The 17,482-nt window shown below is 36.5% G+C and overlaps 1 protein-coding gene across 1 annotated transcript in view; it reads left to right on the forward strand.

The window, feature by feature from the left end:
* LOC149743660 (fibrocystin-L-like) overlaps positions 1-17,482 on the forward strand; it is a 68,813-nt gene continuing 51,331 nt past the window's right edge. Inside the window, exons 1-26 of the mRNA XM_089891968.1 lie at positions 1-179; positions 2,094-2,177; positions 3,437-3,569; positions 3,947-4,055; positions 4,443-4,645; positions 5,322-5,515; positions 6,110-6,210; positions 6,851-7,028; positions 7,420-7,598; positions 7,965-8,121; positions 8,369-8,557; positions 9,123-9,254; positions 9,630-9,867; positions 10,214-10,352; positions 10,965-11,145; positions 11,623-11,754; positions 12,195-12,326; positions 12,669-12,745; positions 13,079-13,269; positions 13,649-13,826; positions 14,147-14,306; positions 14,975-15,127; positions 15,616-15,726; positions 16,084-16,317; positions 16,522-16,705; positions 16,974-17,206. Of these exons, the coding sequence (XP_089748094.1) occupies positions 119-179; positions 2,094-2,177; positions 3,437-3,569; positions 3,947-4,055; positions 4,443-4,645; positions 5,322-5,515; positions 6,110-6,210; positions 6,851-7,028; positions 7,420-7,598; positions 7,965-8,121; positions 8,369-8,557; positions 9,123-9,254; positions 9,630-9,867; positions 10,214-10,352; positions 10,965-11,145; positions 11,623-11,754; positions 12,195-12,326; positions 12,669-12,745; positions 13,079-13,269; positions 13,649-13,826; positions 14,147-14,306; positions 14,975-15,127; positions 15,616-15,726; positions 16,084-16,317; positions 16,522-16,705; positions 16,974-17,206 (4,063 nt within the window). The 5' untranslated portion in view covers positions 1-118. The remainder of the gene's footprint in view (positions 180-2,093; positions 2,178-3,436; positions 3,570-3,946; positions 4,056-4,442; positions 4,646-5,321; positions 5,516-6,109; positions 6,211-6,850; positions 7,029-7,419; positions 7,599-7,964; positions 8,122-8,368; positions 8,558-9,122; positions 9,255-9,629; positions 9,868-10,213; positions 10,353-10,964; positions 11,146-11,622; positions 11,755-12,194; positions 12,327-12,668; positions 12,746-13,078; positions 13,270-13,648; positions 13,827-14,146; positions 14,307-14,974; positions 15,128-15,615; positions 15,727-16,083; positions 16,318-16,521; positions 16,706-16,973; positions 17,207-17,482) is intronic.

The raw sequence follows: 17,482 nt of genomic DNA on the forward strand, positions 1-17,482 counted from the left end.
GGATTCTTTCAACTTGGAGTTAAGTAACTTTGGGATTCTTTCGGCAGGTTTAACGAAATTGTATCGAAATTTAAGAATTAGGTTGCGTACATTAATTGTTCGAAGAAGACACGACGAAATGGGGCGCGCCATCGCGTACGTTCTGTTGTTCGTCATAGGGACCATTGTGACGTCGGAAGGTAAGCTTTTTCATGAAATAAATATTTTAAAAAAATAAATAAAAAGAAAAAATATAAATTCCGTGACGTCACGAGGTAAAATTACCCGGTAAAATGATTTTGGTGAAATGTCATCACTGTGATCTTAAACTATATAGGTAGCCAAATCAATTGTTCAATACACTTGTGTAAATTTTTTTCTTTATATATAACTTAATATGACTTAACCATTGCCCCAGTTTGGCGGAACAAATTTTGCAGCATTTTAAATTTGTTCAAATGCTGCTAAACCTCAGTTCATTGACTTTTTGTAATTACAAGGGTGACCTCGTACCCCTACATACGGTCACTAACACAAATAAAACATAAATAACTTTTAAAACAACAAGCCGTGGAGACGACGCGAAAATATAAAATAAACATTTTTTGTTTTATTTTAATTTCAAACTCTCCCGTTTGTTGCGCCGATTGTGACCAAACAATGGCCTTTCATCGCGACACGCCGCCCGCTGTGGGAAATAATAGGAACTGGATTATTTTTCATTCATTTGTGATGTCACAATCCAAGTGTGATGACAACGCATCAATTATTACGTAGATACCACCATTATGAAGTCAGGAATCTAAACAATCGAATAATATGCGAAGGCTCCAATTGTTTTAAGACATGTACCATTGTTATGTCATTGTCCGAAACAATTGGATTCACACTTAGAATGACCTTTTACACAAAACAATGGTGAAATTATTATCTTTCAACGTCCTTTCACGTCACTTCCGCTACCCTTGCAGACAGTTGCACCTGCAGATCGGTGTTGCTGCATTCACAGTCGCATACATTCCTACAATGTATAGTAGGATCGGGGAAGATGGGACACCTTTAACACATAACACTCGAAAATCCGGATCGTGTTTTAAACAATTAACAACGGTCTGTGGAAGTCGTGAGGATACGGTTTCATAATTCTTTGAATGTTCTTTGTTTACTATCAAATGGGTAGAGAAAATAGAATGAAAAGGTGTCCCATCTTCCCCCACTCTACTATATATGATACAGCACATGCTGAAGTCTGTTTTATGTTCATACACATGCAGAATCGTCTCAAAAGCTGAGTCCCTCTACGAAAAATAAACTTTATTGAAAAAACAAACTTTTTATTTTATAACCATAGCGACACTGACGTCATTATGGGCACGTATTATCAGGCAAGACGCCAATTTCTACAAAATAAGGATTACTAAAAGAATATTTCTAAGTTTTATACAGAATTGGAATACATGCATAAGGTGTATATGATCAATAGGACACTCGTTACATTACCCACCATGTGGGTTAAACAAGTGGTAATGTAGAATTAACTACCGCATAAAAACCAAGTTACTGCGTATTGGTTTAACTGCTGTTTCACGCATGTGAATTATTCCAACAATTTGTTTCTCGCCATCTGCGTTTACTTTATAAATGGCAGATGATCTTAAACGCGCCGAGCTCGATTCAAAGTGTCGCGCGAGCAAACAGATTGTTTTATCATCAATTAACGGCGTTTATCGCGATGGGCGCTTTTAACTTGCTAGACCGTTTTATTGTACACAGTTTGTTTGCTATGATAACACGTGTGTGCATACCATACGAGTTGTTACAATGATTAATGACAGTTAGGAGTTAAAAGTAATGTTTAAGGTAAACTATTTATAGTATGGTGGGGAAAGATGGGACATCTTTTTAATCTATTTCCCCTTCCCATTTGGTAGTAAATAAAGAACATTCAAACAATTATAAAATCATATTCTTTTAAATTAGAGACTGATAATGTCCTTTTAGACGAAAATAGAAAACAATTCATTGACCTTTTTGTCAGTAACGAATTTCGTAGCACTTGAATCTTAATTGTTTTAGTTAAACTGCGATAAGATGATATTTACGTTGGTTTACAGCCCAGGAAACTACATATGTCTCATATATGACACCAAAGTATGGCGGGGAAAATGGAGCAACTCAGATCAAGATATTTGGACAAGGTTCGTAAATTTATTGTTGTTGTTGGTCTATTATCATAGTAATGTGGCAACAGGCGGGAAAATGAAACAAGGAAAATATGGTAACTGCTAACTTATGGAATAGTTATATGCGTTATCAACATTAATATGCGGATTGTGTTTTCAAGGTTCGACAACCGGTTTCATGCTTGGTATATCGTAGGCCTATAGTCGGTTGGGGTAAGATGGCCCATGCTTTCATTCTCTTTATCGAACCATTGGGTAGTAAACAAAGAATATTTACAAATTTATCTCAGATATCTCAGAATTTTAAAAGATATCTCAGAATTTTAAAAGATATCTCAGAATTTTAAAAGATATCTCAGAATTTTAAAAGAGCATTGTTAATGGTTCAAAACACGATCATAAATTATGGGATATTACGTTCAAGTGATATCCATCTTACCCCACGTTATAAAATTCACACTGCGTGTCGGTACGGGCTGCGGTTGGTACAGCATATTTGCCAGGTGGAAATGCGGTAGGTTTAACGATAAATGGTCTGTAATTAGGTTTAATAACTGATTCGTAACTGGAGTTACGTTAAGGAACTGTCACTCGCGGTAGAAAAAGTATATGATTTATAGTATTGTGTGTAATATATCTGCGTTCAACAGCAACGCTTTCAGCTGACGATCTTTTTCATGCCTTCTGTCCGTAACGTGTTTTAACGACTAGTTTTGTTGCTAGTTCCCTTTCTTCGTTGTTTAAATAATATGGTAGTCGCTGCTGTTTTTCGAAATGATAAATAAAATAATACGTAATGCTATGGATACGCCATCTGTTCGTGGATACTTGCGCAATAATTATCAACGAGATTGCGACGCTGTTACAATGGCGAGCTACCACAAAGCGTCGTCTTTATTTGCGTGAACCAATGATGGTATAGGTAAATTAGGTTTGAATAAACTTTTACTGCCATTGTATATCCAGCTTTCATGATGCGCCACCAAGAGTAAATCACGCGATTCTTTACACCTGTGTTATTTTATAGCTAAGGGAAATCCCTTAGTAATGTTTGGGAATGATTTTTTATTGCACTGTTTTGTTTCTAATTCATATACATTTGGTAATTCATATACATTTGGTGTATTGATACACCCCATGATCACTGTCAAGTTATAACATTGGTGTCTTCTTATACACCAGACACACATGGTGTATTCATACACCTCATGCTCACTTTCAGGTTACATTATAACCATCCCCTTACACCACGCTAAATAACTCATGTATTTCAGGGTTTGCGGTACAAATGACCTTCGCCGGAGATGAGCCTCGTAAAGAGGTTTTCCTTGTCAACTCAGTCAACCAGTATGTTTGTGACATCCATGAGGCTGAGAGCGATGAAACACAAACTGTGTGTTACACGAGGTGAATAGTATTTTATATGTGTGAAGTATTTGGACAAGGCATGCCATGGGACCTGGGATTTAGGCCAGAGTTGGCTATTATCCCAACATTGCATATGCACATTCTATATGGATGAGGGCCTACAGTGAGGCACGCCATGGGACCTGGGATTTAGACCAGAGTTGGCCCATAACCCCAACATTGTATATGCAGGTCCTACAGCATTTTCTTCCAACTAATTTTAAACACACTTTTACCTCTAACGTGTTTAAACAGCTGTAGTTTTGTCGCCCTGTCTTTTCGTTTAAAATACTTCACTACCGTAATCGAAGATACAAAAAAAGTTATTATTATGTTAATATATTGCGTTGTTGTGTAATGGTATATACTTAATGCAGAGAGATGACAAAGGGCACTTACTACATTCGTATGAAGTTGAATGGAGTTTGGTTGGACAACAGTCATTACTGCAACAACGCTTACACGAGCTGGAATTGTAGATTTCATGTGAGATTGTTTGTTATAATACTAATTGTTATAAATATTCACTTAAAGAGCCAAAGTAGTGTTTACTTTTTTTGGCAGAACCAAATGAAAGCTAAATAATTACTTATATTAGGGTTTTGGGGACAGCGTTATACACAAATAAGTACTCGATTAAATTAAACAGCAAGCCATTTTCCATCTCAAACTAAACAAATGAATTTAAGCTCAATCTGACAAAATTAGATTTTCGCGACTGTATTTAATTTGATATACAGAACCATTTATTTTCTGTATGCTTTACTTAAGTTTATTTATCCGACATTGAACCAGAGTTGGCCAACACCCCAACACCCAGGCTGCTGATGGATTTTATATTTCAATTTATTTATTTAACAATGCAATATAAAGGTGAACAGCGGTCGCACTCCATTGGTTGAATCATTGAATGCAACGACACTTGAACCTGAGTCTCTGATTAAAGTTCGCGGCCGACTCTTCACCAACCTGATAAGTTCTGCTGTTGCTACAGCAACCAATGGGCAGACTTCAAACATAGCAAGGATCTGGTTGACCTCGGGGCAATGTGATCATTTGAAGGACACCGATGTCCCGTAAGTTCATTAACTAAGTTAGAAGGGGAATTATAAATTGCATTATATTAATCCACAGTGTGGTATAATGTAGTCAGTCTAGATTATCGTTGTTTTGTTTTATACCACATTTTACTTGTACTATCACATTTTACTTGTACTGTCACTTTTTACTTGTATTACCACTTTTTACTTGTACTATCACTTTTTACTTGTACTATCACTTTTTACTTGTACTATCACTTTTTACTTGTACTATCACTTCCAATATAACAGTCTTACTTCTGCTACCAGGCATGGTGGAATATATTTTTGACTTCCATAGTATAAATACCAATTTTATTAACGGTTTTGCGGATAAAACCATGATACTATATTGTCAAAACCTTGATGTAATTTTGCCGAATGGCCAATGAAACGTTAAAATAAAATTTACGTTTATACCGGAGAAGTTAAAATATATACTACAGGTAGTTTGTTATATATTGTCCCTAAAATTTGTATTTTTATTTATAAACACCAGCAGACGGAAACACTAACTTAAAGTTGTTACAAGCGTATTTTACATTATTATCCATTTCTCAATCATAGTAACAAATAATATTTTTTGTTATAAAAGCTCAGGTATATCCATAGATACATTTGCCTTAACTTTATATCTACATTTGTGATTTTATTTATTCCCCCCCCCCCCCAGGTATGGCATTTCCCTTGATGGGACAGAGGGTGAATCAAACTGGGGTTCTCTCACTTGCAAGATCCGTAGCAAGTACGTCGGAAACCAAAACTTTTCTTTCATCGTCAACGAGGGGTTCGGCAGATCAAGACCGTACTCATCAACTAAACATCTAAGCGCAGATAACAGGATCTACATGCTACAGACTTATGCAGGTGGATACCAGTGGTCACTAATGGGTTGTCCAAATTATAAGCCAAACATAAAAATAAAATAAATCACCTACAAAGTTACATACGTGGTAACTTGTAAGCAGGCACGAGGTGTATGAAACAGAACACTCGTGTTATAACGACTGTCGTTATCTGGGCATGCAAGGATAAAAAAGTTGCATTCATGTATTCATTTAAGTTTGGTACAAATGCTTTTGTCGTTTTAAATGCTGTTGTTCTGTAAAACTGAAGTCATTTTGAATATATCTAATAGGCCCCACAGAAAGGTAAAATCTGTTTTAGGCTTAAACCTATGAATCATACCCCTGTTTTAAAAAGTGCTCCTGTTGTCCTGCTGTTTTAAAAGTTAGAGAGACATGACAGCGGTTTTATAATGTGCTTTAGAATTCTTTGATTTTTTTTGATTCCTATTAAATGGGACTAGAAAATAGAATGCAAAGGTGTCCTATCTTCCCCTACCCTACTATATCTTAAATTATATAGTAACACTGTCTGTTCCACACTAGCACTCGAAACTTTTGATGTACCACCAATAAAGGTTTCAAATCATTTAAACCAAATATATTTTCTCTACAGTTGTGACAGATGTGTCCCCAAAAGAAGGGAGCACTGTTGGTGGGACCATGCTTACTATATCTGGGAGAAACTTTGATGATCAATCTGGGATCAGAGCTCGAGTAAGAAACTTATTATCAACTTATCGTTTGCATATTCTAATATTTTCCTCGTGTGGTTTACTATTTAACAACTTACCTGTACTAGTTAGACAATGCAGAATCATGGTTATTTCTTGCCCATTCTAACTTAACATAAATTGTTATGTGTTGGAGACAATAAAGAATAAAATTAGCTGCAAAAACATAGATGCATGCTTTTTACTAATCAGTCACCCACAAAGTTACATACAGGCAAAGGGGTTTATGAAATAGAATGCCTGTGTTATAACTTATGGTGTTGCCCCACCCCAATGTATGTTTCAATCATTCATCATTTATTAGGAAATTCATGTAAATAAAGTTTCATTCGTTGCTACCATTGTAGGTAATGTGTCCTTGGGCAAGACACTTAACAGCAATTGCTCCAACCCAGTGATCACTAATGGGTTGTCCAAATTATCAGCCACACATAAAAAAAGAAAAAAATTCTTTCCCAAAAAAGAATTACCAACAAAGTAACATACATGGCAACTTGTAAGGTGGTGTATAAACACAAGGTGTATAAACACCCGTGTTATAACAGCTGTCGTTTCCGGCCACGCGAGGATAATGTAAACTTCATTTATTTCATGCAAACCAAGGCTAACTTTGCTTTCAACAGGTAATGGTTGGAGGTGTAGCTTGCACAGTGACAAGTGTCACTGATAACCAAATCATCTGTAAGACCGCCACCGAACCAGCGACAAGCAAGAGCGTTTACGCTGGAGGCCGTGGACTTAATATTGAGGTCTTCCCTGGCATAACTGACAAAGATGCAACATTGGATACTTCTGTATCTGGTGAGCTATTTAGATTTCCTACAGTGTTAGTTTTATCAATTCAAAATAGTCAGTTCTAGCTCAATGTGCTACTGGTTTTCAAACAATCTAAATATTTGTTGAAAGCATTCAGCGCTATAGTTGTAGCACCTGCATCTAGCCCACAGGGTATTTTTCCAACCCAGTGTTCTCTAATGTGTTGCCTAAAATTGTCAGCCAGATTATTTTAAAAAAATAAAAAAAAATCACTAAAAATAATCATCCACAAAATTGCATATGTAATAACTCATAAATTTGATCATAAACAAAATCTACTTTTCTTTTTTCTATTCTCCTTATTACTTGAAAGGTATTTTTTACACCTGAAGAATAAGACCAATTTTGGACAAATCCTAATAATTTCATCCACCAGGTTACCTCACTTTCCACACTGACAAATCTGAATCCGGTACCATCAGTGGAGAAAACTTTGTTTCTCGTAGCCGTGGTTTTTACTACCCTGCTGTCACTGGAGGGCACATATTCAATCTTGCCGCAGACGACAACGCTGACCTTTACATCAACACTAACGGGGAAGATGAAGCTGGAAAAGTAATTTCGAATTTGTTTTAATCTCTGATATTTTGTGATGTTTTGCTTAGTGCACCTGTCTGTAGCCCAGAGGTAATGGATTCAAGGCTTGCTGCTGCTACCATTGTTGGAGTATGTGGGCAAGTCACTTAATGGCATTTGCTCCAACCCAGTGGTCACTAATGTCTGCCATACAGAAAAAGGCAATCACTCAAAAAGTTAGATAAGTGGTAACTCGTAAGCAAGCATAAGGTGTATGAATTGGTGTGAACACATTTTAGGGAAGGATTTAAAATAAAATTTTTATCACCTCTCTGTACTGAGAGCCATAGGTTTCCTACCTCTGGTATAGGGCCCTTGATGTATTTGAACTTGACATTTTCGCAGACTAAGATAATTACATCTGGTGGCAACAGTGCCTCAGTTACATTACAAGCAAGAACTCCACATTACTTTGAGATCCGCCATCTTCAAGGAACTGGGGGTGCTAACTTTAAACTGAAAGTGAAGGTCGATACTACAAACTACACACCAGAGAATACAGGTTTCAAGTTTAACAAACTTCTAATATTATTTCATGTATTTCTGGCGCTGTAAAATAGTGGTTAAGACACCTACCTCCAGTCTAGAGGGTCCCGGGTATTGACCTGACAATGACACTATTGAGTATGTGTATTTGGGCAAGGCATTTAAAGCTAATTACTTTAACTCACAAATAATTCTGATATCACTGATAAAGTAACACACTCTATAAATATATACAAAATTAAACTTTTTTTCTTTGTTTCCAGCTCTTGCCGTTTCTGAAGTTCAAACCGTGGCAATCACATCTACTCTTAACCATGAACATCAGTCAATCTCGCTTGAGGATTGGGTTGAACAAACATCTGTATCATCCCAGTGGACCATTGAGACAACATGTAGTATCAGTTCATGCAGTGGACATTCATTCACCATCACTGTGTTCAAGACTTCAACAGGTTTGTTGGATGTTGAGTGAGGGGCAGAGCATGAGGTGTATGAAGCCACCATGCATGGTTTGTGTTTGCAATGTCTTTCCCTTGGTTTTCCATACATGAACAAACGTAGAAGTATCCTAGCTTGTCAGTAAAGTGTATGGAAGCACATCCTAGCTTGAAGTGTATGAAAGCACGGTATATTATGTCGCAAATTGATGGATATATTGTAACTCTATGGGGCTAGATTGTGTGTCTTTAAGATACTTAAAAAAATTGCTCTAACCCAGTGGTCTCTTACGGGTTGCCTAACTTGTCAGCCTGCACTACAGAATAGTGGAAAAATCAAACACAATCACCCACAAAATGATTTATGTGGTGACTCCTACGCGGACACATGGTGTATGAAAAGTAACACTCGTGTTATAACAACTGTTGTTGCCCCGCCATGTGAGGATAAATAAGTTACATACGTGGTAACTCGTAAGCGGGCACGAGATGTATAAAATTGAACATCGGTGTTGTAATGACTGTCGTTGCCCGCCACACGAAAATAAATAAGTTAAATTCATCTAAATCACCTCCACAGACCCCATCTTGTTTGGAGCCACAGAGTTTGAAGTAAAGTCAGCGATCACGGCATTGATTCCCACGAATTCTGAAGTTGAAACAGTGACATATGTAAACGATACATATGATATCACCTTTAAAACCAACAGAGGTTAGTTGGGTGTATTTACAATAAGTTTATTCATTTAATTTGTGACTTTTGTTCTGATTTTCCAACTAAATGAATAAAGACAGCGGCCAATATTTTACGGTAAGTTTGTTTAATTAAAAGCAAGTGTAGTATCTTCTGATGCTACATTTTGACCTAGTTCAATAAATTCATTTAATGAGAAAACAACCAACAATTTAGAAAATGTTCACAAGATGTGTTTATGTTTAATTTACTATTTAAAAATTGTATAGAATTGAAGAAAACTTATGCGCAAACTAGTAAAAAGCTGTTTTAGTATAAAAATTTAAGTATTTTTGTTAAGTAATAACGAGTGCAAAATTTTTATCTCCTACAAATACTGTATTTTCCACGCAGGCAAAATTGAATTAAGTGCCACCAGCAACAGTGGTGACTTATCGGTGACAACCACTGAGGTCCAGGTTGGCGTGCCAAAGTTAGACACCTTCACCTTGACTGTGGATGGCTACATATCTACACCAATTGCTTTTGATGCCCCTACCTCACATGTTGTTAATGCCATCAATAGTTTGTTTGGACCAAGATGCCCACACCAACTTGGAACTACTTTGGCTGGGAATTCGTTCAAGTATTTGTAAGTCAAGTGTTTTTAACTGGGGGTATTTGTCCTTTGATTTATAATATTTTTGAAACATAACATTTTTGGTTCATAGGTTTTCAAAAAAAATTTCTGAATATGAAACTTTTGTAAAAGTATAGTCTATAGTTTCAATACAAACATTAAGTCTATATATATATAAGATACAATTGTCTTTTTTTTATTCATTTTGGTTGACAACTAAAACCATTTTCAGCAAAGTTGAAACTTAAAGTGTTTGTGGTTCGAAACCGAAATTTTGTAACATGTTAAAATGTGCTGTTGTGTGTGTATATAAAAGTGTATATTCTTGTGACAAAACTATGATATTTGTTTGTTTCAGTGACTTTGAGACAAACACTGGTGTGTATTCTGGAGCAATTTCAAGTGAGAATTCATTCTGTGGAACTCGCTCACTTAAAAACCCATCGTATCTCTTCAACGAATGGGATAATTCATACTTCACTGCAGTTTATAGCAAGGTTGTAGGATTGTGTTACAGTGTTGTGTGTCTGGTGTATAAGAAGACACCCATGTTATAACTCAACAGTGAGCATGAGGTGTATGAATACACCATGTGTGTCTGGTGTATAAGAAGACACCCATGTTATAACTCGACAGTGAGCATGAGGTGTATGAAAACACCATGTGTGTCTGGTGTATAAGAAAACACCCATGTTATAACTCGACAGTGAGCATAAGGTGTATGAATACGTCATGTATGTCTGGTGTATAAGAAGACACCCATGTTATAACTCGACAATGAGCATGAGGTGTATGAATACACCATGTGTGTCTGGTGTATAAGAAGACACCCATGTTATAACTCGACAATGAGCATGAGGTGTATGAATACACCATGTGTGTCTGGTGTATAAGAAGACACCCATGTTATAACTCGACAGTGAGCATGAGGTGTATGAAAACACCATGTGTGTCTGGTGTATAAGAAAACACCCATGTTATAACTCGACAGTGAGCATAAGGTGTATGAATACGTCATGTATGTCTGGTGTATAAGAAGACACCCATGTTATAACTCGACAGTGAGCATGAGGTGTATTAGTTCACCACAAACAATTACCTTGTACCAGGTTTGCTTTGCTTACATTGGAGACATCAACAGCCATCTATGGATAAGTTACTTCTTTGAAGATGTTGACAACAACAATGCCATCGTGGAATATTATCTTGTTGCGTTCAACGGTTTGGGGTTGGAAGACTCAACAACATGGAAACATGTTTGCGTTGATGTTGAAAAACTTCTTAAAGAGAGTGAGTAGTTTGTGTTTTACCTATTGTGCAAACCAAAGACACCATGCTTGCTTATGCAATTGTGGTGGATAGTTTTTGCCATACCCATGGTTGTTAGCATATTTGCTTTGATAAAATACGGAACAGCAATTGCTCCAACCTAGTGGTTGAATATATAAAAAATGCTTCGTAAAATAATCACACATCATTAAAAATGCATAAGTAGTGACTTGTATATACAAAGTGTATGAAACAGAGCATCAAAACTAACATTTAGCTGCTGTGTGACAATTTATAAGTGACTCTTGGCTTTATTATTTATAATTCTCTTCAGTTTATATTTTTCTAAATTTTTGCCATTTTTATGTGCCTATGTGCTTTGATAAGAAAACATCACAAGTAACTTTTCTTAGTGGTAGTGGTATGGGCTATGATAAAAAATGATTAAGTTACCCCCTCATTCATATCATTTATAAATATCTTGTTATAATATTACAGAACACGCAAACGGCAACAACTTTAAGATTCGTCAGCTTTACATCGCTGCTGGCAACGATCCAGATACCGATCACTATGTTGATAACTTCTTCATTGCGAGCTCTGTCTCCCTGTCAGATGACCAAATTCAAGGTAAGTTTATTTGTATGTACAGTATTGAATGAATGTGCGTTTAGTAGCCATGCTTCTACTTAACAATTTTCCGTGTTTTTATCACTGTATTTCCGCTAATTTTCTTCTCTTTGTGGTTTTAATTAATTTGATCTTCGCTACTGTGTTTGAAGATGCACATTAACTTTTATAAAGTGTCCAATTTTATTGTTCAAATGTTTAGACTAGATGTTTATGTCCATAATAGTTTAATAAATGAAGTAAAACACTGCTTTATCCCAAGTAATTTATTTAAATAAATAGTTTTATTTTACAAAACCATGGGCCTTAGCTTAGCGTTTGAATCACTTGCCCTCAACCTGATGATGCTGGGTTTAATGTTTCCACTGTTTTTATTTTAATGCAATGATAAATATTCATACTCATGGCAGATTGTTAATTAACTATTATCTTGACCCCAGAAATGCAGAGGCGAATCCAGCCTTCCGCTGTTCCTTCAATCAAACTTGAAAGTCTCACTGTGACAAAAACAAACAACGTTTACAACGTCACATTCTACCCCATCGACTGTGGCAGCAGCTTTCCACTTCTGGGTAAAACAGTTCGATTTTAATGCAAGATTAATTTGCTTGGAACACATTTACATTGAAGCAGAGTATAAACTATAAAGTTTATGATAATTGGTTCAAATTTGCTATGAATGGCTCAATGTACGTGGCCATTCATAAATTACATTAGATAACATTTAAATTAGGTGCCTAATCATTAATATTAAACTACATTAACTTAGGTAGGTATTTATTAATATAAAATGGCCTACTTTAAATGGTGTTTCTTTTAATAGAAATATATTACATGCCCATTTATTTTGTTTAACTTATGTGCCCATTTATTCTAATTAAATAATTCTGACAACGAACTATTTTTTTAACCAGGTGTGGCCTTTACAAGTCAAACAACCGTTAGCTCAGATGAAGCTGTTTATGGAAATGACTGGAACTCTACCAGCAGAGTAAGTATAAGGGGCCTTTGTTAGCATAGGGGATATCTGTTTAAAAACCGAGGCTAGATTTCATGGATCAGAGCTTTTTAAGCTAAAATATAATTTAGAAAATTAGAAAACAAAGCAACTCATATTGTAATATGGGTTATATTGCGTCTCGCAAGAAATTGTTAAGATATACTTGGTTCTGGACCGTGGTTCTGGGGGTTTCGGCTGAAATTGAATAATATTATTCAATTATTCAAACATGTCTGTAGTTTTATGTGGGATTATTGTTTCTGTATGGTTGAGTTTTGGACAACCCATCAGTAACCACTAGTAATCACCAAACAATCCACACAGGTTCGGGTTACAAGGTTAATGGCTGCCTCACCAGCAGTGACCGGAACATTCGATATTTCATTCGCTGATCCAACATTTGGGTCTTTATCAGCACTTCCCACCAATATATCGGCCGAGGATCTAACTCTGCAACTACAAAGCTTGGCTGGAGTGAATTCGGTGAATGTGGTCAAAAGTGGAACTTGTTATGGGTAAGCTGATGTGTTCTGTTATAAAGGTATCGCGTTTAGTATGTGCGTCACTTAAAAAAAATATTGCCTTTATAAAGAAAAACCTCACCCTTTTAGAATAGAATATCTATCATTGAGTGTCTATAAACTGCCTCAGTGGGGTCTAGATGGTAGCACCCTGGGTGTTGGGGTAATAGACCTACATCCCAGGTCTCAGGTGTGCCTCACTGGAGACCCCACTCTTATAGAATATATTCTCTATTACTGAGTGGATATAAACTGCTTCAGTGAAATCTAGATAGTAGCACTAGGGCTGTTAGGGTAATAAACTGCTCCCCATATCTTCATGCATTCAAACAATTGTAAATGACTCTAATATATTTAACTAAATTGTTTATAGATATTCCTGGCAGACAACATTTGTATCACCTGGGGGAAAGTACCCAGCCATGACAACTGATGGTACTAACATGGTTGGGAATTCCCCTGTAGTGACACCCACTGTAGTAACAGAGGGGGGCATCAACATGAACCCAATATATGGAGATTTCTTCAGCACTGGACACAGTCAGCCCCAGGTTGGTACAGCTAGGGTGTTTAATACTGATATTATTTATATATACTTGCTTTGCGGGGCAACAACAGTCGTTAAACACAGTTTTTCTCTTTCATACACCTCGTGCCATTTTAAGTACCATGTATGTAACTTTGTGAGAGATTGTTTTAAGTATGGGTTACACTTTAGACAGAAACTATAATACAAGTTTAGCCACAAAATGTGGAAAAAAACAGTTTCAAATTATGCTTAACAGCAACAGTTCACATTTAAGTGTATTCTGATACTCATCATACACCAAGCAAGGTGGGTAAATAGTAAACAGCACATGTGTAACTTCAGGTTCAAGTTTACATCAACAACGTTCCATCTAAATGTGACGGAGATTATGACAGTGATGCAGCGACATCGTGTGGCTTCCAATGGTCGTCAGCGGCAACCCCAACTTTGACGAATGTAACACCAACAAGTGGCGTGACGGGAGATTCAATCAGCTTAACAGGTAATGTAGATACTTTGAATGGCGACTTAGCTCAGCGGTTAGACGCTTGCGTTGTAACTTGGGGGGGTGCTTGCTACCAATAGGCAAATGTTTAATAGACACTGCTCTAATTCAGTGGTCACTAATAAATGAATGAATGAATGAATGTAACTCACTTTATCCTCGCGTGGCCGGAAAATGACAGTCGTTATCACACGGGTTTAACACCTCATGCCAGCTTATGAGTTACCATGTATGTTACTTTGTGGGTGATTATTATTTTTTTGAGGGGGGATTTTTTTCATTTTTTTTATGTATGGTTGATAATTTGAACAACCCATTAGTGACCACTGGGTTGGAGCAATTGCCGTTAAGTGTCTTGCCCAAGGACACATACGTCCACAATGGTAGCATAAACTGTAGAAACCATAGATATTCCTGTGAGTTCTGATTCATATATGATATCTACATGCTTTGTAAAACATATCTCAATTTTATAATAAAACTTTGCACTGTAGTTTTTTTAATAAGTGGTAAAAGATCTCTGTATGAAATGGGCCACCAGTACAAAAAATATGTTTTAATTAAATGTTGAATGCTATGACCCTCTGTATGAATTTAAAATGGCACGCCAGAACAAAATGAACTACTGCTTTATTTAAAAATTTTAAACATCATGCGATTCACAGGCTCCGGGTTCGGCACCACAGCCAGTGATGTAACTGTTACGATCGGTGGAGTGGCTTGTACTGTGAGTACGGTGACTGATACATCTGTTAGTTGCACTTTAGGGGAATCCCCTGGTGGCACACAAACCATTGCAGTTAAAGTTGCTGGAAAAGGTGGGATATTGTGATGAACTGTTGGGTTATAAAATATACTGACTTTTTATTTTTTAATGTTTTTTTTTAATTTCATATGTATTTTTTTAATAAATGAATAAATGAATGAATGTAACTTACTTAAACTTCGCGTGGCCGGAAAATGACAGTCAATATTACTTGAGTGTTCTGTTTCATACACCTCGTGTCAGCTGAGTTAGCATGTATGTAACTTTGTGGGTGATTATTTCTGTGTTAAGTTACAGAGCGTGTGTTATTTGCTATTGGCATATTGTTTTCATTTTTTCCCTCATTCCTGTGTTTTGCGGTGGTGTTGTTTGGTTGATTACGTAATTTCACAAGTTCTTCACCTAAGTATTAATCGTTCATAAATTTTATATGAACAAACGCTACAATACACATATTATATTCAAGCCATTAAGCAGTGTTGCCTATTTCATTCTTGCCCCCACAATGTGCATTGAAATACATTTCATTAATATTCAAAGGTTCTGCTGCATCGACAGCTGGTACGTTCACAGTGACCAGCGCTGTCACCTCTATAACACCAACTAGTGGCAGCACCAACGGGTGTACAACGGTCACAATCGCGGGATCAGGTACGATTGTTTATATCAGAAGAATGTTCACTTATTATTTCAGGATAATTTACACAAGTATTATTCTGGTTGTAGTATGGCTATTGGTGATTATAAAAAAGCCTAAAAATTTGCAACTTTGTGATTGCACAATATTTCAAGCAAACCTATTGTTTTTGGTTTGTTTTGTTTAAACGGTAAAAAACTACAATAAAATTTAAAACAGTCATTTGTATAAAGATGGTTATTACAATATGGGCGTTGGGGTAATGAGCTAAATTTGGCGTAAATCCAAGGTCCTGAAGGACCGATATAGACTAAATTAGAATAAGCAGTTGGTTATTTAATTATGATCTAATAATGTGGTTTATTATACAGCGTTTGATACTTTAAGTTCAACGGTTGCGATTGGTGGATACGACTGTGTTGTTTCCATGGTAACCTATAGCACCATCGTGTGTACAACCTCGGCAGCGACATCCGCTGGCAGCGTTTCGGTTGTCGTGACAACATCATCAGTTGCCGCGACATCTTCAGTGACGTATGAATACACCGACACTGGGGCAGCTAGCATTTCTGCAATCTCATCCACAACTTATACATCAAATGGAGGTATGTAGTGTAACTTGGTGGATAGTAACCTCTATTACACTGATGATGAACCAAATTACTGTCTGGATACTAAACTCATAAGCAGCAGATGTTTTTGGACAGTAACTTGGTGGATAGTAACCTCTTTTACACTGATGATGGACCAAGTTACTGTCTGCAACATTAAAGAGACTTCAACACATTTTTACTCTTCTTTTCTTACAGGAACCAGGGTAACCATAACAGGAACCAATTTTGGAACAACACAAGGAGTTGTAACTTTTGGTACCAACTCAGTGACAGTGGCATCATGGAGTGACACCTCTATTGAGATTGACACCCCAGCATTGGCACCTGCAACCTACGACCTCCGTGTTATCATTCAACCCAATGGTTGCGCTCTCAACAGGTGATTATAATATATTTGTATGTTTTATAAACTAAACCATTATTTGGTTTACTTTATACTAAATTTGGAAGCAAAAAGCAAAATTCTGAATTTTAAGCATCATACCAAAACATATTGTGTCACATTTCGAATCATTCATTAAAGGTTCACTGTTTAATAACTAAAACCATATTCAGTAATGTCGAAAGTTAAAATAATTTCCGTAAAGCGAAATGCTCACCAAAAAGGCAAACAAATATTTAATACGCTTTACACCTTTCCTCCACAGTGTTGCCGCCTCTGTAACTTACGGTTTTTCTGTGTCTTCCATTTCTGAAACCACTGGTTCTCACATGGGGGGAACCACCATTACTATCGCTGGGGAAGGCTTCACTACTGGCACTAGCGTTACTTTTGGTGACATCACTTGTGATGCCACTGTGACATCATCAACAGAAATGACCTGTGTGACATCATCATCAGGGGTTGTACACAATGTTACGAATGACGGGGCGCATGCAAGTGAGTTACTTATATACTTTACTTTCCTGTTTTATTTATGGTGGTGCAAATCTTGATAAACAGTAGCTTGGTTATGAGTAACTTAGGCATGATCTATCGCCTAAATTACCAAGTTAGAGTAATCAGAGCCATATTTAGATTATCACAGTTATAATATAAAATTCTGAACCGTTTTTATTGATGAAAAGACTGATGACTCTTTCTGTTAGCAACTGATTATGACAATAATCCCTTTTTTTCGTAGCCGGATTATCATTATAATATTTTACATAACTT

Source organism: Ciona robusta, chromosome 1 (assembly GCF_009617815.1).
Source record: "Ciona robusta chromosome 1, ASM961781v2".
In the NCBI taxonomy this organism is placed as follows: domain Eukaryota; kingdom Metazoa; phylum Chordata; class Ascidiacea; order Phlebobranchia; family Cionidae; genus Ciona; species Ciona robusta.